Source organism: Zalophus californianus, chromosome 3 (genome assembly GCF_009762305.2).
Source record: "Zalophus californianus isolate mZalCal1 chromosome 3, mZalCal1.pri.v2, whole genome shotgun sequence".
NCBI classification, from domain to species: domain Eukaryota; kingdom Metazoa; phylum Chordata; class Mammalia; order Carnivora; family Otariidae; genus Zalophus; species Zalophus californianus.
This window is the reverse complement of record NC_045597.1, coordinates 31693622-31719212: the sequence shown is the minus strand read 5'-3', so window position 1 is coordinate 31719212 and position 25591 is coordinate 31693622. Positions and strand designations below refer to the sequence as shown.

The window sequence follows — 25591 nt, the reverse complement described above, 5'->3', positions numbered from 1 at the left end:
TTAAAAAGCATTCTAGAGGGGAGGGGGGTAGGGGGATGGGTTAGCCCGGTGATGGGTATTAAAGAGGGCACGTTCTGCATGGAGCACTGGGTGTTACACACAAACAATGAATCATGGAACACTACATCAAAAACTAATGATGTAATGTATGGTGATTAACATAACAATAAAAATTTTTTAAAAAGCATTTCCATTAACACTTCTAAATCTAATAATATATAGTTTATTCTAGTGTTCTCCATTACCCTTCGCATATTTCTTGACTTACCCATTCTTCTTGTATATAAACAAGCTCTTAGCCATCCCAGCCTAAACTCAGACCCAGACACAATTCTCCTTGAACCTCCCCCCGCACTTGCTCCCAACTGATCCTGGCCTGGCCAGGCCCATACAGAGCAACAGTTCTGCAAAGTGGGGACCCACCTCTTTCTGATATTGTGCAAATTCCTGAACCACGCTCTCTTTCTCCTCAGTCTCTTCATTAAGACTGTTGTGCTCTGCGTGGGTTTCCAATTCATGAACTGGCAGAAAGCTATTACTGTTGAGCTCACATAAAAGCTACCTATTTCCTGATGTCTAAGAACAACTGTTTCAACCATTTCCTCCAACTTTTTCATTGTTTCCAGTGGAAGTCATCCGGTACCAGTTATTCCAACTTGGCTGGAGGTGGAAGTAGCCTCAGTATTATTTCTTCACTTCCCACAAGGAAGATCAGAATTTAGCTTTCCTGTGTCACTCTTGTTCCTCACCCACCCTCCCAATCACGAAATAGATTATTTCCTTTCTCCTATTCTCCCAGTTCTGTTGTAGTTATATTATTATGACCACAGAAACATTTATTCTCAGCTGAGCCATAATTAATGTACTTTTTAAAAAACTTGGGGTTCCTGGGTGGCTCAGTTGGTTGAACGTCTGGTTCAGGTCATGATCTCAGGGCCCTGGGATCGAGCCCCGCATCGGGCTCCCTGCTCAGCAGCGAGTCTGCTTCTCCCTCTTCCTTTCCCTCTGTGATCTCTCTCGTTCTCTCAGTCTCTCAAATAAATAAATTTTTATTTCTCCGGCTTTAATAATTGTCTCATTTTGCCTTTTGGTTTGTTTGGTTAATCTTCCCTCATACTTTTCTTTCACAGTGGTATCTATCAGTCCAGCTCTATCACTGTGTATGTATATGGATTCAGACATTTTTATTACATTTGGAAGCCATGAAATTATAGAAGGGATTGTGTTTTATGGATTGAACTTGAAGTGCCACATTTTTTAAAAAAAGAATTTATTAGAGAGAGAGCAAGAGAGAGAACATGAGCAGGTTGGGAAGAGGGAGAAGCAGACTCTGATCAGGGACCCCAGTGCAGGGCTTGATCCCAAGACCTGGGAGCAGGACCTGAGCCAAAGGCAGACGCTTAACCGACGAGCCACCCAGGCACCCCATGAAGTGCCACTTAAAAGACATAGAGATTTAGATTTGGATATAGAGTATCAGTTAACTTGAGTTAGGATGAGTCTATATAATACTGGACTTTTTCCTTTTTTCATAGCATTCATAAAGTATTAGTTTATTCAAGATGTTTATAATTGTGTTTAATTAACATTGGTGGTCAGTGAAATAACCCTAGGTTATTTAGATTGTTGGTCTATACTACTTACTGCCTTGGTGCTACATAATTAGTAGAAGTAATATATAAATCTTGTGGTGGCTCCCTTTCATTGGTATAAGCATGTCAGTCTTAGGAACCTTCTGATTTGAAATAAATGTTTCATATTCCTGAGGGTAGAAACTAGGGTTGTAGCTTTTTAAAAACTGACTTAGGAATTTTTCATTTTTTAAGGAAATTAAAGCCAATGTTTATTTCTTATAAATTCTGTTTATGAAGATAATTTAGGCTTTCAAACATGGAAGCAAGGTTCTAATAACATTTAATATAAAAAATACTGATAGGTAGCACATTTAAAATATGTGTTTTAGGATATATTATTTTCAGTATCTTTTAACTTTCGCCTCACTATGGAAAGAGGAAAATGGAAGTTGGAAGTACATTATCCTGTATAAGCAGCTAAATGTTACAGCTCTTTGTTCATTTTCCACAGATGGACGGAAACCGTTTCCAATTAACCATGGGGAAACTAGTGATGAAACTTTATTAGAGGTAACAACAAAACTTGTTGGCCTACTTTAAGTGTTATTAATGTTCTTGTTATCTTTAAAATATCTCTAAAGATCTCTTGAATAACATTTTCTCTGAATCTGGATCCTTATACTCTTGAGAAAATTCAAAAAGAAAATTCTGAGTTAGTGTTAAAAATCTATAGCAAATGAAGAGATTTTCAGAGCTCTTTGTGTGAACAAGTATCAAATTTGAAAAAGATAAGAATAGTATTGAAAGAGTTGCACATCATATTCCATATTTCACTGAATCCAAGATACCATCGTTTGTATCTTGATCCTGATCTTAGAGATTTTTAGATTTGTGAACAAATTTTGTGGCTAAGAAATAGTAATTTTCAAGTGAAAATTTTCTTTAAAGTACTTTAAGAAAGAACACTTACTATATCTTACAGTTTTGTACTAAGCAAATTAGGATACCAACCATTCACTTTTCTTGTGTGTGCTTTAAATTCTTTTGCATTTGGAAAAATAAGTCTGATGTAAGATTAGTATGAATTAGGAAAATACGAAACACTTATCATTTGAAAGGAAAACACATGTTTATAAAGTGAAAAATTACACATTTTTCCCCCATAGGATGCCATAGAAGTTTGCAAGAAGTTTATGGAACGTGACCCTGATGAATTGAGATTCAATGCCATTGCTCTATCTGCAGCATAGCTTGTCAGTGATGGAAACACCAAATACTGTATTATTTGCCACAAAAATTAAATTTCTGCTGCCATACACTAACTCAAAAATTTTGATATTTTCATTAACTTGACTGATTAAACTTTATGTGAATTAAACTTTGACTTAATCTGAGTTTTATTTCTGCTGCACATTAAAGCTGTCATTCTTTTCTCCCCTTTCTTTCTTGTGAACGACTTACCTTGTCTGAGGACTAGCGATAACTTTCTTACTCTCTTTTAAATTTCATGCAAGATTTTGTCTCGGGCACAGGTACAGTTTCCATCTGCATAGTATAAATATATGACATATCATATTTTGACCTATTTCCTTAACAAGCAGTTGTGGAGCATCGACTTGTCATGAGCTGGACGCGGATCTAGGGGCAGGAGTTACAACAGTGAACACTGTCCACAGGTTCCACAGTCGTGGAGCCTATGTTTTTGTGGGAAGATATGAAGAACACATCAGTAAGATACACACCAATGCTAGATGCTAGGCAAAGTCCGATTTGGGTGAGAGAGTGACTGAGTGGATACTTTAGATTCTGTAGTCAGGGAAGGCTCCTATGAGGAAGTAGCTGTGAAGTTGAGATCTGAATAGCAAAAAAAACAGCCAGTGAGAGAAAGGTGGTAGAGAAGAGTAAAGGGAATAATGAATGCAGAGTCCCTCAAGTAGGAAAATCTCACTGGGCTATTGGGCCAGAAGAAGGCTTCTAGGACCAGAGCATAGAAAGTGAAGGGGAAGGTGTCAAGAGATGAGGTCAGAGGAGGAGGGGCTGAGTGATACAGAATAGAAAAAGGCATTTGGATTTATTGCAAGTGTGATGGTAAGCCATGGAAGGTTTTAAGCAGGAGAATGACCTGATTTGATTTACAATCTTAGAAGATCATCTTGACTCCTCTGTGGATAATATACTGGGGAGCGGGTAAGAATGGAGGCAGAGAAATTTGTGAGGAGGTCAATGAGAGACGGTGATGGCTCATTCTTAAAAGAAGTGGTAATTTAGACAGAGCTGTGTGTGTGAATTTGATGTGTGTTTTGAAGAAGGGAGGGCTTCAGCTGTGTCTTAAAGGATAGGTGGAAGGCAGAGGAAAGGTGGAAGAGTATAGAGCTGGGTCAAAACACAGGGTTAGTGTGATGGCCATGCCCTGTATTTTGGGGGGGGGAGTATTGGTTACACAGGTGTATGCAACTATCAAAACTCATTGACTTGTTCATTGAATTTTGTACTTCACTGTATATATATTTTACCTCAAAAAAAGAAAAAATACAGAGTTGGGTTGGAATGAGTATAGCAGTTAGGAGAAAGACCAAATTGGAATGCAGTTCTGGAACAATCATTAAGTGTAAATGTGTATACCTGATTCACTGAGGTAACCTAGATTCCTGAGGCAGTGACCTGAGATAAGTGGTATTTTAGGAAGAGTAATGGGGCAGTGACTTATAGAATGGATTAGATCTATGTTACTCAAAATGTTACATCAGCATTACCTAAGAACTTGGTAAAAAATAATTATTTCAGACCCCACCCTAGACCTACGAAATCAGAACTTGGGTTTTCGACAAGATCCCTGGGTAATGAATATGCATATTAAGTTTGGGAAGCACTGGATTAGAAAAAAATAGACTATAATGAGGAGGATCACTTTTGAAGACCTTTAAACTCCCTATGGTGAAGAGTGCCTGAATGAAATGATGGCAATAGGGATGAAGAAATCATCTGAAACAACCGATAGTATATGAGGATGGTGCTTCTGTCCTGCCAGTAACAACCAAGTGTTCTACTCTTTTGTTCCATCATTTATTTGCATTTTGTACTCCCGTCTATTTTGTATATTATCTTAAAATTTTAAGTGTTCCTAAACAGCTCTCTGCCTATTGCCTGGCTGAATTTCTCCTAGCATTTATTACCAAAAATTTACATTATTTCTCTTATGTCTAGGATTTTAGTCCTACTACTCTATTAACTATAATACTTTGTTTAGTCACTTTCTTAAAATTTAGCACTTGTAGAAGAAATTGATGGTTAATTTTGTATGGAAACTTGAAGAGAGACACTAAGGGTGGTCAAGTCATGGGTAATTTCTGGATCTTGTTAATGACTAATATATTTGGGGGAATAGAACTAAATAGAACTGAAACTTTAAATGTTTTTACTTGTACTTTTGGAAATTGACTAAACATCACCTTTCAGTGGGTGTAATGGTTTGTTTTGAAGTATTGAAATAGAGTTTATGATATCCATATTTAATCTCTAATATTTTCCATGTTCATTTTTTTAAAGATTTTATTTATTTATTTGAGATAGAGAGCACATAAGAGGGGGGGAGGGGCAGTGGGCGAAGCAGACTCCCTGCTGAGCAGGGAGCCCAATGAGGTACTCAATCCTGGGACTCCAGGATCATGACCTGAGCTGAAGGCAGTCGCCTAACCAACTGAGCCACCCAGATGCCCTTCCATGTTCATTTGTGACTAAAACAGAAGTTGTCTGTATTCTGGGGTGAATCAAATTTTAATATGTCTTAAATGAAAACCATCTTTAATACTTTAAGTATAAAAATTACTTAAACCTGATTTAAATTTAGTTTCATTCCATCTTAGATTGGTGTACAGTGCTTATTAGGTAAGCTTTGTAATTGGGTTGTGTATAACACATAACCTGCTTATTTCATTTTGAAAATAATATAGTTTAAGAGAGATTTTCAGCTATTATCTGTCTACCATAGTATCTTTCAAAGTAGCACCTATAGGCTTATGATTCTTATATTGGTGCTTGTGAGAAAATTACAAAAAGTAACATTTTCATCACTTTTAAAACATTTTTCTGTCTGTAGAAATTTCCTTTAGAGAAAGCTTACATATATGTATATATGTGTATATATGCACATATATATTTGTACATATGTATATATTTTTGTGTATATATCATTGGGGAACTAACATATAGATATGTATATGCATGTATATATATGTGCACACACATGTTCACACATTTGTACCTTGAATAGGCAAATAACTTTGGTCTAAATCCTCTGGATTATTTAAATCCTTTACTTTAATATGAAATTAAAGTAAAACCACTTTGAAAAGTATGTAATCATTGCAGAAGGTCTTTAGCTAATTTAGAAGGATTTGTACACACATGTATAAAGTTTAATAATGTCTTTATTAAGATTCTCTGGTAAGATCTTAAAATGAGGTTCCTTGTACTCAACAAAATTACTACGAAAAACCAATACTGAGTTTTCAGATAACCGAAAGTAAGTTTTGTCACTTCTTTTGCTTCTTTTGATTTCCGAGTATGACCTGCATAATCTGTTGTGATGTGGATGATTCAGTGTAATGAAGAACATTGATTGTCTTGGTGCCAATGGTGTCAGTTGATCAGACCAATCCCCATGCCTTAGTTTCCTGCATATTTTTACTTGTTTTGCCTTTGAATAAAAGTTATTCTAACTCTTTCTCTGGACTTCTTTAAGATAGTGGTTCTGAACCTGTCTGTTGCTTCCACCTACATTATAGGTGAGAGTCCCCAGTATGACATTATCCGTGGTCCACACCTAGATAATCCATGGGAAGTTATGTAGACAATAAAGGCTCTATTTTATGAGCATTACCTTATTGTCTAATTGTTGGGCTGGCTGGGAATCCTTGGTTTAGAGGCATTAAATACACATAACCTATACTAAGAGCTATTTTGCAAAATCAATTATTTAAAAGGCTTAGGGGGCCTGGGTGGCTCAGTGGGTTAAGTGTCCAACTCTTGATTTCAGCTCAGGTCATGATCTCAGGGTCGTGTGATCGAGCTCCGTGTTGGACTCGACACTCAGCAGTCTGCTCCAGGTTCTCTCTCTCCCTTTCCCTCTGCCCCTCCCCCTGCTCTCTCTATCTCTAAAATCAATAAAATCTTTAAAAGGCTTAGAAATATATAATAAAGACTTTCTAATCTATAAGACAGCTATGAGTATAAATTGAATTATTTAGAATAAAAATCCATGTGGTCAAGAATAAATCCCAAATAATGTGAATGACACATTTTAGTTGATGCAAAATGTGCCCTTTAACAACATGTAAACATAGTTGGTATTTAAATAACAGTTATGTTCAGTACTGTATTCTTCTAGAGCTGAAGGATAAAGTCTCTGTCCTGCACATGTTCTGTAAGAACAAGATGAAAAATTGCTTGAGGCTTTATTTGTATCCAAACATGAGAGACTTGCAACACATGCAAAGGTTGTAAATTAGACCATTTAAAAATGTCCTAAAACCTGTTTGCTGAAAAGTCGTGCTGCATACTGAGAGTTTACCTGTAGTAGAAGATGGCAACAGGTTACATTTGCATTTTCTTTTAGGGCTAAGCAGTAAAAAGTTATTTTTCTTTATTCTGCCTCCAATGTGAAGTATTTGGAACCACAAGTTCCTCCTGTCCTTCATCACTACTAAAGAACTACACACATTTGATAATAGTGTACACAGTTAATGGGAATGTTACATTGTTCATATTTTTATGGTGGAGACCAAAGCATATTTCATGGTTTGGGTATAATTTAAAAGATGCATTCTTCTGAGAAACTGATTTCTTTTATAAACAAAATGCAAATGCCTTAAATATTTCTTCATTTTAATGTGATAAATAGAATTGCTTTTAAAGCCATAGTCTGGTATGGCTTGATAATCAGGTACACATGAAGTATTCAAGATAAGAGCATAATGGTATTGATTTTCAGAACTTTAGAAAATATTGCTTGTGGGCAAAAGAAAGAAGGAATGTTTAAAGCCAACTGTTCACTTTACTGTTTTAATTTTTACCTTGTTTTCCGTTTTCAGGAGACAAGAGTGTATATCATCTCAGATACTAAAAATATTCCTCTGAAAGCTTTTAGTTTTTCAGGGGTAGTAGTCAACTATTGTTTTCTTACTGTACATGAAACGCCTAGAGAAAGTGACGTCTTTAGCCAAATTAATAAAACATAGGATAGAAAATGCTTAGGCCAATTTATTCATGTCCCTCTGATATTAATTGTATAGTTGATAGCTATGTAGATTTTAGCAATTTGTTGAGCAACTAACCTGGTTTCAAAATGGGATCTAGTTGCTCTCAAACTTTTCAGTCTCAGAAGCCCCTTCACATTCTTAAAAATTATTGAGGGGCCCAGAGAGAGAGAACTTTTATAGGGATGTTATCTGTTGACCTACAAATATTAGAGATTAAGACACATTTTCAGAATATTAATTCATTTTAAAATAAAAATAAACCCATCATTTGTTAACATGAAGAACAATATTATAAAAATAACTATTTTCTTTAAAAAGTTAGTAGAATAGCAGTATTTTACATTTTTGCAAAATCTCTTTAATCTCTGACTTACAGAAGACAGCTGAATCTATCTGATAATGAATGAAAAGTGGAGTTGGTAATTTAGAGAGTCAGTTGGTTATCCATGTCAAAACAATTTCAGAGACAGTCATTTGAAGACAAGGACCATGTCTCTTGCACACCAGGTTATCCTCAGAGTCTGGCACAGTGTTGGGCATATAGTAGAGGGCCAGATGATATTTGGTGTGTAAACTATATTGCAGTGGGTTGAGACACAAACAGGAGGTGGAGATATAGATTCAAGGAGTACAAACACCTCCTTCAAGGCACATGGTTGAGAAAAGAGAAATGTCTCAGGTGCGTGGAGGCAGGATCAGCAGAGGACTTATATTTTTTAATTTTTTTATTTAAAAAAATTTTTAAAAAGATTTATTTACTTGAGAGAGAACACACGAGCAGGGGGGAGGGGTAGAGGGAGAAGCAGGCTCCCTGCTGAGCAGGGTCCTCCCCCCCACCCCCACGCAGAACTCGATCCCAGGACCCTGGGATCATGACCTGAGCTGAAGGCAGATGCCCAACTGACTGAGCCACCGAGGCACCCAGCAGAGGACTTTTAAAAGAGTATTTCTATGTGAGGGTAAACAATACTGAACAAAAAAACAGCAGAGAGAAGTTGAGAACACAGGTAAGAAATGGGATGATTGAGGGATCTAATTGGGGATGGGGATAAGATATGTCATCTAGCAGAGCATTTCAAACTTGAATGAGCATTGGAGATGCCAGATCTTGCCAAAATGCAGATCCTAATTCAGCCATTAGATATAGGGCTTGAGATTATGCATTTCTAACAGGCACTCAAGCTGCTGGTCTGAAGACTCCACTTTGAGTACGGTAATTCTAGAACCCAGCTGAAGAGGTAAACCATTGGCAGGAGAATTAAACTCCTATAGAATTTGGAGATCCTGGCTGGTAGAACTTTTTAAGGGAGAATTTTTCCCCCTAATATCCAATTAATACCCTTTCCCAGCATCAGGGGCACCATGATGGGTGTGGAGCCTACTTGAGATTCTCTCTCTTCCCCTTCCACTGCCCCTCCCCCCCAAATAAAACAAAGAATCTCAGTGTTTTCACAAAGCTTGATTGACAGCATGATACTGAAGTTATGGCATAAAATGTAGTGGTTCTACCAAAAAATTTATCTAAATGTCACAGATTCAGGAAAAGAGCTCAGGCTTTGGTGTTAGACATGGTTTGAGTCTTGGTTCTGTCTCTGCGTGGGTGGTCTTAGGCAAACTATTAACACATTAGATAAAAGTACTCTTACGTGGGTTTTTTTGTGAGAATTATAAATGTAGTACATAAAAGCCAGTACCCAAAAGTTATACTGATTATTATCACAATCACCCCAGTGAGTGCAATAAGCTGTATTGAACATAATTTTAAAGTTTGTGTCATGAATCATCAGACTCACCTAATTTTCTAAAGAATTTGAATAAGAAGATGGAATGAATAGATCACATTCTGTTTCCATGCACAAGGGAACTGTGCATATTTCTTCTGTAACTCAGAAATGGTTTAACTTTTAAAAATCTCAAAATAGCTGAAGTTAGCAGACATGCAATTTAGCAAGGATGATTGGAATTTTGGTCTTTCCTGTAATAATACTATGCTGAAGCATACTGCTCATTAGGAAAACATTTTTATCTGAATCTCTTACTCTTGAGGGCCAAGAATGCTGTTTTTCTTTTTGATAGCTATGTTTACAGAATCTAAATCACCCTGAATAATTATTTCAACATTTCAAGTTATAACTGCTCATGCTTCATTTACAAGCTGTTTGAATTTTGATAAATTCCAGTGTGGTGCTAGAACAACAAAACGAGTTCAGATAAGTTCAATATATGGTTGTGATATAAACCTATGTTAATTATTATTACAACTGCTGTAAAGAAAATTCAGACATTCAGTGTTTCCACTTTTTACAGTTGTACTTCCTATGCTGACAACAGGCCTCTGAGCGCTGGAAATATGGAGGCAACTGATCAGTGCCCATGTGGGTAGGTACGGGCTGGCTACAAACCACGGAGGGAGTTGGCAGCACAGAAGGTAATAATAGTTCTTTGATGACTTCTCTATTGTTGCTTTGAAAGCTCTAAGGCATAATGCCTTCATTTGGCTTTCTTCTGGAACACATGCTGATGGAAAAGAGGAAGTCAGAAGGAGGTTAGGAAGTAAATACTACAAATGAGACAAAGTTAAGTCAATCTTGCAGAACATCCCCAGGCAGATTCAATCTGAACTTTTATTGCCGGTAGCCACAATATTGCAAATATTTAGCCCCTCCTAGCAAATTTATAATCATTATTGATCTCTTATAACAATAGGATATGTCTGGGTGATGGAGGACATTAAGGTAGCATAAAGCATGTTGTAGTTTGTAAGATGCTATCACAAACAAGGTGTTAAGGACATGCGGAAATGTCAACCAAGCTACTCAAAGCCAGTTTTAGCTTAGATTTGTGAACCCAGCGTTATTAAGATCCTTCTGGACTTAGCTTTGAAAAGTTTTTCTCATTCTTTTTCTAAATCTTGTAATTGTCTGTAAGTACCACCTTCATAATTGATGCTCCTACTCTAGCCATGCTTTTAAGAGTTTTAAGAATTATAAGCCGGGGACTCCTTTCAAAGGGACCAAACTAGAAGTGGATACTTATGGTGGGTGACATGTTGATTTATGACCACCATCCTAACCTGACATTAGATCTATTCAACAGATAGGGCAATAAACATAGATAATACTAATGTCTGATTTTGAAAAATCTACTTATGCATGAGAAGAGCTTATTTTCTCTCATGGCATTGACTGAATATGTCAGGATATCAATTAAAAACAGATCTAAAAATTAATAACTCCTGGGGCACCTGGGTGGCTCAGTCGTTAAGCCTCTGCCTTTGGCTCAGGTCATGATCCCTGGGATCAAGCCCCGCATTGGACTCCCTGCTCAGCAGGAAGCCTGCTTCTCCCTCTACCACTCCCCCTGCTTGTGTTCCCTCTCTCGCTGTGTCTCTGTCAAATAAATAAATAAAATCTTTTAAAAAATTTAAAAAATAAAAATTAATAACTCCTGCTCTTTGACTTAGCATCCAATAAGCTTTTCTCTGGCCATGAGGGTTTAATGAATAAACCACCTCTTTGGCAAATAATTTTTCTGGCACGAAATATTACTGTAAAATTATTTTGTTGTACAAATTAAAACAAAAGGTTTTGCATTTCCAATATATCTCACAAAGAATTTTTCCTGTCTACAATAAATAGCTCTTTACCTTTTACAGAGCAGAGTGTTAGGCCTTTTCCCCCATATCGTTCTTCTTACCTAGACCATACCCAGAAGCCTATCTCTGCAAAAATAAAATGGAGTCCATTATAATACTTCCTGAAGTAACAAAGCCATGTAGTCCTAATCACTACCTTTAATTATTCAAAGATCCAGTGGAAGAAGATACACGTATGTGCAATCTGTGGAGGGGTGTGAGTGTGTGTGTGTGTGTGTGTGTGTGTGTGCGCGTGCCTGTGTGTGTAGCCTTGATCCATGACAAAAGTGTAATTAACTGTCTTAGCAGAAATGGAGTAGATAGTTGTCTTCTCTGTCCTGAGAAAGCCACGATGTCCCATGTTTTTGTTTTGAATTCAGTTATATAGGATTGAAATGGTTTGGCCTGACTGGTCTCTTTCTGTCCACAGGGACCAAATAAATTTATAGTAGAGTCACGGATGGAGCATTCTTCCTGTAAGAACTCCTGGGAACTTTGGTGATTTACCTCACAGACCATCTGGTTTCATTCATGATCCTTGGGAGCATTCTCAAGTGATCCCCACATTCAGGGAAACTCCTTTACCTCCTTTTGTACGGAAGCTTCTGGCTGAGCTGGGTCTGAGGCTAGCCTCTTCTGTGATAATCTCCAATCCTCGAGGGAGCACCAGACGTGTCTCAGCATGATATCATGGCCATCCTGGGACTCTGGAGAACAACCAAGGGCTTCTTTTTATGGCTCTTTGTAAGATTTCTTCATACTGCATGAAAATAAGAAACAGCTTTGTTAGAAATCTGTCATCTGGGGCACCTGGGTTGCTCAGTTGGTTAGGTGGCTGCCCTTGGCTCAGGGTCCTGGGATCGAGCCCCACATCAGGCTCCCTGCTCAGTGGGGGAGCCTGCTTCTCCCTCTGTCCCTCCCCCTCAACTTGTGTGCACTCTCTCAAATAAATAAATAAAATCTTTTAAAAATATCTGTCATCTTACAACTGAGGCCAGACTAGTACCCTAGTACCAGTGGTAAACCCAGGAGCACAACCTGAGTCTCTTGTTTCTCAGGCCAGTCTATTTTGTAGTTTTTGAATCCTTTCCTTTCTGAAGGTAATATATTATCAAAGGTAGCTAGTTCTCACATAATAGGGAGAATGAAAGGGTTATTAAAAGAATTGTTTCCTGGGGCACCTGGGTGGCTCAGTAGTTAAGCGTCTGCCTTCGGCTCCGGTCATGATCCCAGGATTCTGGGATCAAGCCCCGCATCGGGCTCCCTGCTCAGCGGGAAGCCTGCTTCTCCCTCTCCCACTCCCCCTGCTTGTGTTCCCTCTCTCGCTGTGTCTCTCTCTGTCAAATAAATAAATAAAAATTTTTTTAAAAAAAGAATTGTTTCCTATAACTATATAAAATTAAGTTTGCTATAATGGATGAGCTGTTTCTTCTATGGGTCCATTTCAGAATGTAAACAATGGTTATTACAATTCTAAAGTATTAGTAATACAGTAAACCCTGTGCTTGTTTTTTCTCTCCCTTTTTAAAAGCATAACAATTTGAACAGATAGTATAGTTGTTGCTCTTTTTTAGTAAACTTAATGAAGTCAGGTAGAACTTCTCTCCCAAACCATAATAACAAAGAAAAAAATAAGTATGTTTTAGAGAAATCTGGACTTGACTATTTTTATGTGATTATAATTACTAAGGATATCCTTCTAGGGAAAACACAGAGTTTACTCATTTCACTGGACTTCAGGAAGAGAAGTTTAGTAAATACACATTCTCTCCTTCTTTCCCAGAAGCCCCAATAGTTTATTTTAAAGCTAATTCTAGGGTAAGTCCTTTTGATCTCACTGCTACCACTTAGAGAATTATAGTGTGGTTTTGCAATTCCGGCTAGAATGCAGATGCAGGATCTTAATGGCAACAACAACAAGAAAAAGTCCTAGGTTTTATGTCAAATAACTTGAGTTCAATGATAGGAAACTGTTATACATGTTAAGAAAAAAAAAAAAAAAGCCAAACTCTAAACTCTTAAGATTTTTACAGTAGGAAGAAAATAACTAACTGTTCTTATTATGGGGTTGGTCCCATGTTTTGAAAGTTACAATCTCAGTTGATCTCTTAATGAGATGTCTGTGAACACAGGGGGAAGGTTGATAAGAACCAAGGGCTTCTCATCTATTCCTTCTCAGTTAACCATCCAGCAGGTTCAGAAGAAAATTTAGGACCCTTGTCTTCATCCACTGAGCAAAGCACTCATCGCCATCCTAAGGCCATACTAAAAACCTCCTCACGGTTTGTCTACATTTTGGGGAGTGATAAAATATGGATTCACGTAGATTTTTTCCCTTCTGTATCCTTCCTCTTATCTTCATTTCTTAGTCATTATCTGTAACACGTTAGCTCCTTTTTTCTCTCTGGCTTCCATCAAATTGAATCTACTTGCCTGAATGTCATTATGTAAGTACTGGCAACATCATAATCCTTTAATTACTAGCACTATTAGATATATTTTGGCGGGTAAAGATGGGACAATTATGACTTTATCATTATATATGTATATATTTTTTGCTTACATGAATTTTTTTCCAGCTTGAGATATAATTGTCATACATTATTTAAGTTTAAAGTGTACAACGTGGGCGCCTGGGTGGCTCAGTGGGTTAAGCGACTGCCTTCGGCTCAGGTCATGATCCTGGGGTCCCGGGATCGAGTCCCGCATCAGGCTCCCTGCTCAGCGGGGAGTCTGCTTCTCCCTCTGACCCTCTTCCCTCTCGTGCTCTCTATCTCTCATTCTCTCTCTCTCAAATAAATAAAATCTTTAAAAAAAATAAAAAAAATAGTGTACAACGTGATGATTTAATACACATGTAATTGTGAAATGATTATAATAAGATTAGTTAACACCCCATCACCTCACGTAATTACCATTTTTCTTTTTATTCTGGTGATAACACTTAAGATTTATTCTCCTAGTAACTTTCAAGTGTATAATACAGTATTGTTAACTAGAGTCACTATACTGTACATGAAAACCCTAGAACTTATTCATCTTATATCTGGAAGTTTGTACCCTTTGACCAACTTCTGCTAATTCTATGCCTCACCTCCCATCCCCCAGCCCTTGGCTTTTTAAGATTCCACATAAAGATAAAAATATACAGTATTTGTCTTTCTCTGATTTATTTCACTTAGCATAAAGCCCTCAAGGTCCATCCATGTTGCCCCAAAAGGCAGGATTTCCTTTTTTTATGGCTGAATATTCCATTTTGTATGTGCATGTGTGTATGTGTGTGTGTGCGCATGTATGTGTATGTACAATTTCTTCATCTATCAGTGGATACTTAGGTTGTTTCCATGCCTTGGCTACTGTGAATAATGCTGTAATGAACATGGGGTTGCAGATATCTCTGAGATAGTGATTTTGTTTCCTTTGGATATATACCCAGAAGCGGAATTGCTGGATCGTATGATAGTTTGATTTTTAATTTTCTGAGGAAACTCCATACTACTTTTCACAGTGGCTGCATCAATTTACCTTCCCACCACAGTGCACAAGTGTTCCCTTTTCCCCACATCCTTGCAAACATTTGTTACTTTTTGTTTTTTGTTTTTTCTAGCCATTTGACAAGTATGAGGTGAAATCTCATTGTGGTTTTGATTTGCATTTCCCTGATGATGAGGGATGAGCATCTTTTCATGTACCTGTTGTCCATTTGTATGTCTTCTTTGGAAAAATGTCTTTTCAGGTACTATGCACATTTTCAAATCAGATTTCTTTTTTTTTCATTTCTCTTTTCTTTTGCTTTTGCTATTGAGTTATATGGATTCCTTATATATATTGGATATTAACCCCTTATCAGATAGTTACAAATATTTTCTTCCATTATGTAGTTTGCCTTCTCATTTTGTTGACGGTTTCTTTTGTAGTACAGTGCCTTTTAATTTGATGTACTTCCACTTCTTTATTTTTGCTTTTGTTGCTTGTACTTTTGGTGTCACATCCAAAAAATTATGGCCAAGACTAATGTCAAGGAGTTTTTCCTCTATGTTTTCATTTAGTAGTTTTACAGTTTCAGGTTTTATACTTAATCCATTGCAGCTTAACTTTTGTAAATGATGAAAAATAGGGGTCCAATTTCATTCTTTTGTGCGTGACATCCAGTTTTTCTAACACCAATTATTGAAGAGAATATCCTTTCCCGATGCATAGTCTTGATAGAGACTGCAGTGAACCCATAGATGGCTTTGGGTACTATGGACATTTTAACAACATTAATTTTTCCAATCCATGATCATGAATATCTTTCCACTTACTTGTGTCTTTGATTTCTTTCATCAAAGTCTTCTAATCTTCAGTGTATGGATCTTCCACCTTCTTGGTTAAATTTATTATTTAGGTCTTTTATTTTTTTGAAGATATTGTAAACGGTATTGTTCTTTCTTTTTTAGATAGTTTGTTGTTAGTGTACAGAAATGCAACTGGTTCTTGTATGTTCATTTTGTATTCTGTGGCAATTTTGCTGAAATCATTTATTAGTTTTAAGTGTTTTGGTGGCGTCTTTAGACTTTTCTCTATATAAGAGCATATCACCTGCAAACAGAAACAATTTTTATTATATTTAATATATATTTTTTATCTATCTTCCAAGAGTGAATCTTCCCATTAATAAAGGTATTATATAAGCATGAGAAATATATATACAATCCAGATGTTGGCTATCTTTGAACTTATAAGGGCTGGTACTTTTTGAATCATAAGCAACCGCAGTATAGATTCAGTTCTTTTGTTAGAATTTGCACTGTGCCTGTCTCTTCTCATACATCTTTTCAGTCACCAGATCCCTTTCCTCTTATAATCTGTGCCCAGACCTCATTCAGTCCAGTTCTCCCTTGCCCCTTCCTGTATTATAACACAAAATAACCTTTGTCCTCTAATTCACCCTAACTCTTCTCTACTCCACCCACGTGTTACAAGAAACTTGGGCTTGAGTTATACTTCTAGGTTACCAAAGCATCAACTGACAAAGCCAGTCTCTTCCTGTAGAGCAGTGGTTTCTCAACTGGGGTGATTTGCCACCTGTCCCCCAGGAGACATTTGGCAATACCTGGAAACATTTTTGGTTGCTGAATATTCAGGGGTGCTGCTAGTACCTAGTGGTTAGAGCTGGGGATGCTGCTACACATCCCACAATGCACAAGATTATTCCCCTAATAAAGAATTATCTAGTCTGGGTTGTTAATTGTACTTCTGTTTAGAAACCCTGCTGTGAGGAAATTCTTGTATTAGCTGCAGCAATCAACAGCATTTTCTACTCTGATACTAGATTTTATTACTTCTGTGCATTAAGAGTTAAATATATTAAATACATATATATTTATACCCACATACACTCTCATCAATAAACAGTTGTTGAATACCAGATATGTGTCACACACTCCTAAATTGCTCATGGTTCAACAAGAAAAATAAATAATACCCCATGAAAGGGGCTATGATTACATAAAGAAGAGATATCTAACCTAGCCTATGACTATCTGCAAAAATGTTTTGAAGGACATCGAGAAGCAAGAGACCTTAATTGAGCCTGGAAGAATAAGTCAGAGAAAGCCAGGCAAGGAGAGGGGGAAGCACATTTCTCACAAAGGGCGAAATATGGGCCAAAACATGTGGTTAGAGGTCTGGGCAGGAGCAAATCCTGGAAGATGCCACTTAATGTTCTGGAAACCATCAAATGACTCTTACAAGCAACTGACAGGTGCCTGGGTGGTAGGGTTGGTTGAGCGTCTAACTCTTGGTTTCCCCCTCCAAATAAATAAACCTTTAAAAATATAAAACGGCAACCGGGAGTCACTGAGGAGTAATGGGAGGTGGGATGTTTTGGTAGCATGATAAGATTTACATTTTAGAAAGGTCATAGGATTTTTGACATCTAGCTGAGAACAAATGATGGCCTGACCTAAGATAGTAGAAATGGGGATTGATAAGAGGGGCCAATTGGAGAGATACTAAAGAAATAGATGGACAAGAACGGGAATGGGGTAGATATGGGGTTGAAAGACAAGACCAAATTTTAGGTGTGGTACCATTTGCCAAGTCAGGGAAGGCAGGAGGAGGTTGAAGTTCGTGGGATGAGAGAGCCAAAAAAGGTATTTGGACATATCTTTGTGTCATACTTATTTTCCCATTTATAAAAGTAATGCATATGTCTTTTGCAAAAAACTTGTAAAAGAGAAGCACAATATCTCCATTTGGAAATAGCTGGCATTAAAATTTGGGTGATTTTTTTTCTAATTCGTTCTATGTGGCAAAATGCATTTTAAAAATGCAATCACATATTAGGGTGCTTTATACATTGCTTTTTATCCATTTCAATATACATTTTTAAACATCTCCTTGGGTTATAGAATTGCCTTTTACCTTTTTAATGACTGAGTGATAACCCACTCTATGGAAGAAACGTAATCTACTCCACTGTCCCTGTTGTTAGTTTAGACTGCTTGGGATTTTCTTTTTTTTTTTTTTTTAAAGATTGTATTTATTTATTTGAGAGAGAGAGCATGAGAGAGAGAGGAAGAAATAGGCTCCCCGCTGAGCAGGGAGCCCAATGCAGGGCTCCATCCCAGGACCCCAGGATCATGACCTGAGCCAAAGGCAGACGCTTAACCGCCTGAGCCACCCCAGGCACGCTGGGATTTTCATTTTTAACGAACGCTTCATGTTATCACAAGTTTAGTCCTCCAGAAGCTGAAAGAAATGGAGTTTGAAGAGCAAGATATTTATTAGGGATTGACCCCCGTGAAACGAAGAAGGAAGAAGCAGGAAAGAGCAAGGAAGAAGTTAACTGTGACCCAGGCCTCATATTTATGGAAAGGGCCCATCAAAGGTAATCTGTTTTGGGTGGAAATGACTGGACTTTTGTAGTGTACAGTCACTCAGTCACCAGAGGAGAGCAGCTCTGAGAGGACCATGAGCTCAGAGGAGGCTGCACTCTGCAGCTGAGGCAGACTTCAAAGGGGCTGGTCAGCAGGAGGCTATCTGCTGACCACACTCCCCCAAAAGAAGATTTGGCCAGTGACTCTGTGTCCACCACAGTTGCTCCTTTTGTGCACAGTTCTTTCTTCATATTCTTAGGATAAATGCCCAGAAGTGGAACTGCTGCAACAAAGTATGAGTAGTTATTTTTTTTTAAATATTTGTCAAATTACCTTCAAGAAAGATTGTATCACTTTCTCCCACCAACGGTTCATCACCAATGTATAAACACATGACAACTGTACTGTTTTTAAATATTGGAAGGTACCTCAAATTCTTTGGGAAAATGAATAATATTCTTGGTGTTTTATTGTTGTGAATTTAATTTTAAATTCCTGCAGTAGGTTACTTTTCTCTCTAGAGCTGTAGAAATCTTTACAGAAGGATAAAACACTCTAATGACTGATAGTAGAAGGCAAAGATTTGGATTTGGGACTTCTGATATGTAAACTGCATCATTAAAGACACAGAAATGGTTGGTGCCTGAACGGACTTGAAACAGAGTTCACAGTACCCTATAGCTCTTTCCATCTGAGTATTTGAGCAAATAAATGAAATTACCATTTATAAAGAAAAATTCATATTTGATGCAGTGTTGTTAGAGAGAGACTAATGGAAACAACCATCATTTATTAAGTGCCTACCCTCTGCCAAGCAATGCCCTTAGGCTTTTACATATACCATCCTATTTAATTCTCACGACTTCCCTTTGAAGTAATTATTATCAGCACATTTTTCAGATGAGGAAATTGAAGGTCAGTACGTCTGGTGACTTGGTAACCTTAGTCATTCAGATTCCCGTCTATGTGCTCGTTACCATCCTGGGCTGTTACCCCCAAAGCTTTAAGTCAAGTTACATAGCAGCGGCTTTAAACAGTATAGTATATGTACATAGTAACTGTAGTAACAATAATTCTCATGAAGCCTGGGGAATGTCTGTCCCTCTCCTGAACTGGAAGTACACGGGAGTCAGTGTCTAACAAGACAATGCTATCCAAAAAAAAAAAAAAAAAAAGGCAGGAATTTAAGAAACAAAACAAAAGAAAAAAAAATAAGAGAGACAAATCAAGAAACAGATTCTTAGCTATAAAGAACTGATGGTTATGAGAGGGGTGGGGGGGGGGAATGGGTGAAATAGGTGGTGGGGATTAAGGAGGGCACTTGTCCTGATGAGCAGAGAGTGATGTATGGAAGTATTGAATCACTATATTGTACACCTGAAACTAATATAACACTGTATGTTTACTGAAATTAAAAACTTAAAATTAAAAAAATATTTTAGTAATAAAAAATAAAATAAAAAAGCCATGTGGGGGGGTTGGTTGAAGGAGGCTATTCCAGGCTAAAAAAAGACCTAACCAAATGCAATTGTGTGGTCATTGTTTGGATTCTGGTCTGAGTTAAGACAGCTGTAAAAGACATTTTGGATCAGTGGAGGAATTTGAGTCTGGATGGGGTATAAAATGCTACTAGGTAATTACTGTTAGCTTTAGTTAGGTGTGAAAATGGAAATATGATTATGTAGAAAAGTGTCCTTTAAAAATCGAGATGTATATTGTAATATTTACGGGTGAAATATAATATCTATCTTTAAGCAGGAAATGAAGGTGATGAAGTAAATAAGGCAGAATGCAAACAATTGTTTAATATAGGAGCTAGGTTTTAGCTATTCATTAGTCTCCTGCTTTATGCTTGTTTACTCCGTATGATGAAAAACGACGTCAATTAACCGGAAAAAAAGAAAAATAAGGGTTTGTTTCCTTTACGAGAGTAAGAGCCGATCTTTACCTTCCTCCAAAGGTGACGCCATCAACATGTGGCCTGAATAGGGCTTCAGGAGCATCACGCGAGGTCCCAGGGAGACTGGACCAAAGAACACGTTCCTTTCCGAAGATTTGATTTTTGTGTGAAAAGAACTCACGTAAGCCAAACCAGGAGCCTCCGACCCTCCAGCCCTGCGCACCTACCCAGGACCGCTGGGGACACTGAATAACCTGTCACCTTACTGTCCGACGCTCTGGGTTAGGGCGGGAGACATACCAGGTTCCCCTCCGCTCCCACCCTTTGCGGAGAGACGGGGATGGAGTGGCAGGTACCTTCCATCTCACCCACCTGGAAGCGGGGCGGAGCGGGGCCGGCCTAGACTGGGGGGAAATGGGCGGCACACGCTCAGGCCACTTCCCTCACCTGCCACCAGGAGGGCTCGGGCGGCTGCAGGGGCGGAGAACTTGGGGTAGGGAAGGCTACGCACCTGGCGGCGGGGCCGCGCGCAGCGGGACAGCGGGACGGCTGGCTCAGCAGAGCGGCGCGCGCCGGGCTCAGGCCGCAGGTGAGGGCGGCGGGCCGCGCTCCTCCAAGGGGGAAGTTTCTTGGCCCGGAAAGGTGCAAATGTGTGCAGCTATTCCTGGTATGTCAGGCGGGTCCGGCGGCCGCAAGCCGAGGGGGCGCCTCTTACCCGGGTCCCCGGGAGAGGGAAGGCGGCCAGGCGGGCAGAGACGGGAAGGATGCGGGCGTCGGGGGCGCAGTCCCACCGGGAGGAGCCGCGGTTTGGGCGGGTAGCGCGGGAGCGTGGCTTTGGTCACGGTCTCTTGGCGGTCGGTGGCATCTCCTGGTTCAGACAGTCTGACCACAAAGGCGGCTGCGGCCAGGAGCCCCCGGGAGCCGCAGGGGGGCGGACGGAAGCGGCGACTCTGCGGCTCCGGGTGGGCGGTGGCGGGGTGGGCTGGGGCGGGGCCATTCCGGGGAGGGCGGCGGCTGCAGCGCTGCGACTTTTGAAGTCCAAACAGTTGCCGGGCTGGTGCGGCGCAGCGCCTCTAGTCCCCGCGCCCTGTCCGGCTGCCCGGGGCCCCGGGGTCGTTTTCGGGAGTTGAGAGGAAGCCACGTCTTCAAGTTCTTGCGGGTTCGAAACTTCTCCAAACTGCAGAGCGCAACAAAAGGAAAGAGCCCGGGCGCCTCGCAGCTTGAGCAGAGGCCGGGCGGCAGGGCCAGACGCGCGCGGGACACCCCGCCCCTCCGCGCACTCATCGCGTCTTTCTCTCTCCCTCTTACCCTAGTCCTGGAAGGGATGGAGGAGGCCGGGGCCGACTGCGCCTTAGCTTTCGCCGAGGCCCAGAGATGGGTGGAGGTGAGTGCCTTTACTTTTTTCCGCACGAGTTCGTGGCCTCGAGGCCGCTCCCGCAGCCCTGTGCTTCAGCCCCCTCCCCGGACCGGCGCCGGCGCGTGGCAGCCGGTTGGTTTGCAGTTTGGGGGACTTGGCAAGTCCTGCTTCTCGTATTTTTCAACGTCCCTCTAAGCCTAGTGCTGCCCTCCCTACGACGGGCTCGCTGGCTTCCCCAGAGCTCCTGTGCCAAGGGCAGAGTCCGGCGCTCGCCCACTTGGATTTGGGGACCACAAGTCCTTGTGCGCCGGACCACGTCAGCAACGGGGCAGAGGCGGCCCGCGGCCCAGGGCCCTCGGGAGCGGTTCTTTGGGGGTGGTTACAGTGGGAATGCCCGACTCTTACCTGCACGGGCAGTGTGTTGTGTGCGTTGTGTGGGAAGGCAGGTGGAGGAGCTTAGACACTTGAGGCGCACCTGGAGGGACGTTTTCTCCCGCGCAGCGTCTGGAGCCCGGGGGTGGGGGTAAGGATTTTTCCTTATTCAAGGTTGGCCTTGATGAGACTAAGATCTCCTGTGGTCACTCACTGAAGTGTTGTTACTTTCCCAGCTGTGCTTTAGAGAGGGGATCTTCCATTCCACCGAAATGAAGATGGTCTCTAGGAGGTTTCTTCCTCAACGTCTTAAGGTTACATTTATCTGTAAAAAAGTTAATACCAGGACTTCTATTCGTTATTCTACTGGATGAAAAAGGTGACTTTTTAAATGATGCTAGGGAAGTCTTCAGAGCAGATGTGAACCAGGAACAACGGCTTGTTAGAAAATTGTTGCCTCCACCAGCCTTGCAGTTACTTAGAAGTTATTGATGCCACGTGCTGGCTTGTTCAGAGTACTTAAAAATGCAAATTAGGTTTAGAGGTTATTCCAGAGCAAAAACAACGTATTTAAGAATTCCAAAGCACACAGTGCTTAAACATAACTCATTTGTGTGCTCGCTTCGGCAGCACGTATACTAAAAAACATAATTCATTTGTCCTTAAAGAAACAAATGTATATATGTGTGGGAAAAAGGAGAATAAACTTTCAGTGTTACATTTCTAACAGTAAAAGGAATGTGAAATGTGAGTAGCATTACCCACTAGACAGTAGAGGGGGGGTCAAGAAATTCGCTCTTGGTGTCCTTTTTGGACTGAACTTTGAACTAGTCTGAAGGTGATTTAGAAAGGTATGGAGGGAGGGGGAAAGATGTGAGGGGAGGGCATGGGGACCTTGAGAGAAGAATAAACACTGTATTTTGAATTGAAATGAGAGTGGAAAAATTCTAGCAATGCAGTTAAGAGAAATGACTTCCCTCATTCATAAACTTGGAAAAGCCAAGGCGTCCAAAGGTAATTTTCCATTTGTAGTATTTGTTCTGCATAATTTTAGAAAAGAGATTAAACTTGTCTTTTGGTTTTTGAGTGTTGGGGGGATAGGAGAGAGAAAGAAATAGGACGTTTTTAGGTCCCGGAAGGGATGGAGGAGGCTGGGGCCGACTGCGCCTCAGCTTTCGTGGAGTTTGTATCTGCGCGCTGTGTATTGGCTTCAGGAAATCTACAAATATGGAAGATTTCACACTTTTCTTTTTTAGTGTACAGATTTTTGAAATCTAAAGATTCCTTGCTTGTTGTTGTAGCTTGCTCGTGATTGTGTAGACTTTCTGTGAGAAATTTCTAATAAACGCAAGGGAAGTGTGTTGCAATAAAAGATATCATAGTGCACGGTACACGTGCTCATCTTTCCACTCTCATCCATCCCATCTAAACGTGTTTTGTTCACCTTTAGCAGAGAGACAAATGTTGTAAAGGACTTGCCTTATCATTAGAATATAGTTAATGAGATTAAAATTCAAATCATTTTTTCCCTAGTGCCACTGGGAGCAAGGCAGTATGTTCATTGAAGATACGTGAATAGTTTACATATTCATGTACACTTTCCGCATGCTCTGGACATTCACAGTGACAGCAGTGTGCTCACTGTTAGGTTTATTTTATTTCTCCAGTTAGTGTCCAGATTTATTTGCCTTCTTTGCTTTGCCTTTACAACTAAAGCACATATTTTAAAATACTGTTCTTGCCAAAAGAAGCAGAATGGATGACTCCCTTGTTGCCACAATTGCCTCTTAACTCTGAGAACCCCTAATTTAAAGATAAAATATTGATTCCGAAGTGTATTTTATAACCTATTTTGGAAAGTGGGGAAGATTATGGTGTAAGTCTTTCTTCTGCTTGCTAATATTCTTGCTTCATTTTCCCTATCATACTTTATGTATAGTGAGGCATAAGTGGGTCGTTCATATATATAAACATATATATATTACATAATCTACTTTGCTGTTTTTTATTCTTAGCTGCAGCTTTGACTATCCTGAGATCAAGAAACTCCAATAACCTTGTAAAAAAATTTTTTTATGATTTTATTTTTTTTATTTTACAGAGAGAGAGACAGCGAGAGAGGGAACACAAGCAGGGGGAGTGGGAGAGGGAGAAGCAGGCTTCCCGCTGAGCAGGGAGCCTGATGCGGGGGCTCGATCCCAGGACCCTGGGATCACGACCCGAGCCGAAGGCAGACGCTTAATGACTGAGCCACCCAGGCGCCCCAACCTTGTAAAATTTTGAATGATGGCCAGTGTCCATGTTAGTATGTTCTTGTCATTTCCATTCTCTATGATTTTAAATAGCTAATGTATTATTCTTACAACCAAAGTTAAAGTTTTATTTATTTTATTTTGGGAGGAGAAGGAGAAAGGGCCGGGCAAGGGCTAGTGGTTGTTGTTCTACCAGTTAAAATTGTATGACTATTTTAGATTGTGCTTAAATGGTTTGGAATGTATATATATACTTCAGGTTAGTTTAATATTTCAATTTAAAGCAAATGTAGGAATGTCACCCTTTAATGTAATTCAACAGAATAATATTGGATTATTATCTGGTTGAAATGCTGTTTGGAATATTAATAATGTAGCAGAGCTGGTTTATGATTAAACGCTGTTTTAAAACCAAATAATGTAATAGTTTAAAGGGAGAGGCGGAGAGGAAGCCTGATTCCAGCAAGGTCATCGAGTTGGTGATGAAGTAGAAATTGCCGGCCGGACCCTGTAATTTTAGACTTTTTCTCTAGCACCTTCTAATTTTCTACACCTAACAGTTGCCTCTGTCTCTCTGTTTTGGGGCACTAAAAAGCTTTTGTAGTGACCAGACAAAATACCAAGGAGATGGAAAACTGGATCTATCACTCATTGCATTGGCTGGTCATCAGTTTCCAATCTGTGGGTTCATGTTGCTGTCTGGATTGAAGTTTAAATATAGTAGTAAATACAGGATGGTTGGAGCAGAACAGGCTAACTTCATTCCCCACCCCCTTGCTCACCTGTACTTCCTGTTATCTCTGAGTTTGATTCTTTCCGTATCACTGTCAGCCTGTGGAAGGACGTAAGGATGCCAAGTTGAGCTCATTGCCAAACCTGGCACCGGAATATGACTCCTTACTCAGTTACTTCCAGTTAGTCTGTTTCTCCACCTACCCCCAAATCTTTCTAAGTGGTTTTTCTCTTTCTCTGTAAACTGCACCCTTTCTGCTAGTGGTTTCCAACCTGTGGTCTGGTTTGAAAGGGTTTGCCTGGGAAACATGAGTCCTCAGTGCACACAAGCATTATCTGTGGACTAAATGAAGGTTGCATGGACTTGTACTATTTCTTTTCAAATGTGTGTAGAATGATGTAAACATTGAATTCATAAAAGCATTTTTGGGGGTGCCTGAGTGGCTCAGTCATTAAGCGTCTGCCTTCAGCTCAGGTCATGGTCCCAGGGTCCTGGGATCGAGCCCCGCATCGGGCTCCCTGCTCCGCGGGAAGCCTGCTTCTCCCTCTCCCACTCCCCCTGCTTGTGTTCCCTCTCTCGCTGTGTCTCTCTCTGTCAAATAAATAAAATCTTTTTAAAAAAAAAACAAAGCATTTTTGGTAATGACGTA

The 25591-nt window shown here is 39.8% G+C and overlaps 1 protein-coding gene and 1 long non-coding RNA gene across 4 annotated transcripts in view; both read left to right on the top strand.

Annotated features, from left to right (window-relative positions):
- Nucleotides 1–2952, top strand: part of UCHL3 (ubiquitin C-terminal hydrolase L3) — a 43295-nt gene extending 40343 nt beyond the window's left edge. For all 3 annotated transcript variants that reach the window (XM_027589386.1, XM_027589385.1, XM_027589387.1), the window contains 2 exons: nt 2086–2144; nt 2741–2952. In XM_027589386.1, the coding sequence (XP_027445187.1) occupies nt 2086–2144; nt 2741–2824 (143 nt within the window). In that variant the 3' untranslated portion in view covers nt 2825–2952. The remainder of the gene's footprint in view (nt 1–2085; nt 2145–2740) is intronic.
- A 3610-nt stretch (nt 2953–6562) lies between these two features.
- LOC113919749 lies at nt 6563–12720 on the top strand. The gene is made up of 3 exons (XR_003519106.2): nt 6563–8838; nt 10139–10259; nt 11896–12720. It is a non-coding gene; the product is annotated as an uncharacterized LOC113919749 (long non-coding RNA).
- Nucleotides 12721–25591: the final 12871 nt, after the last annotated feature.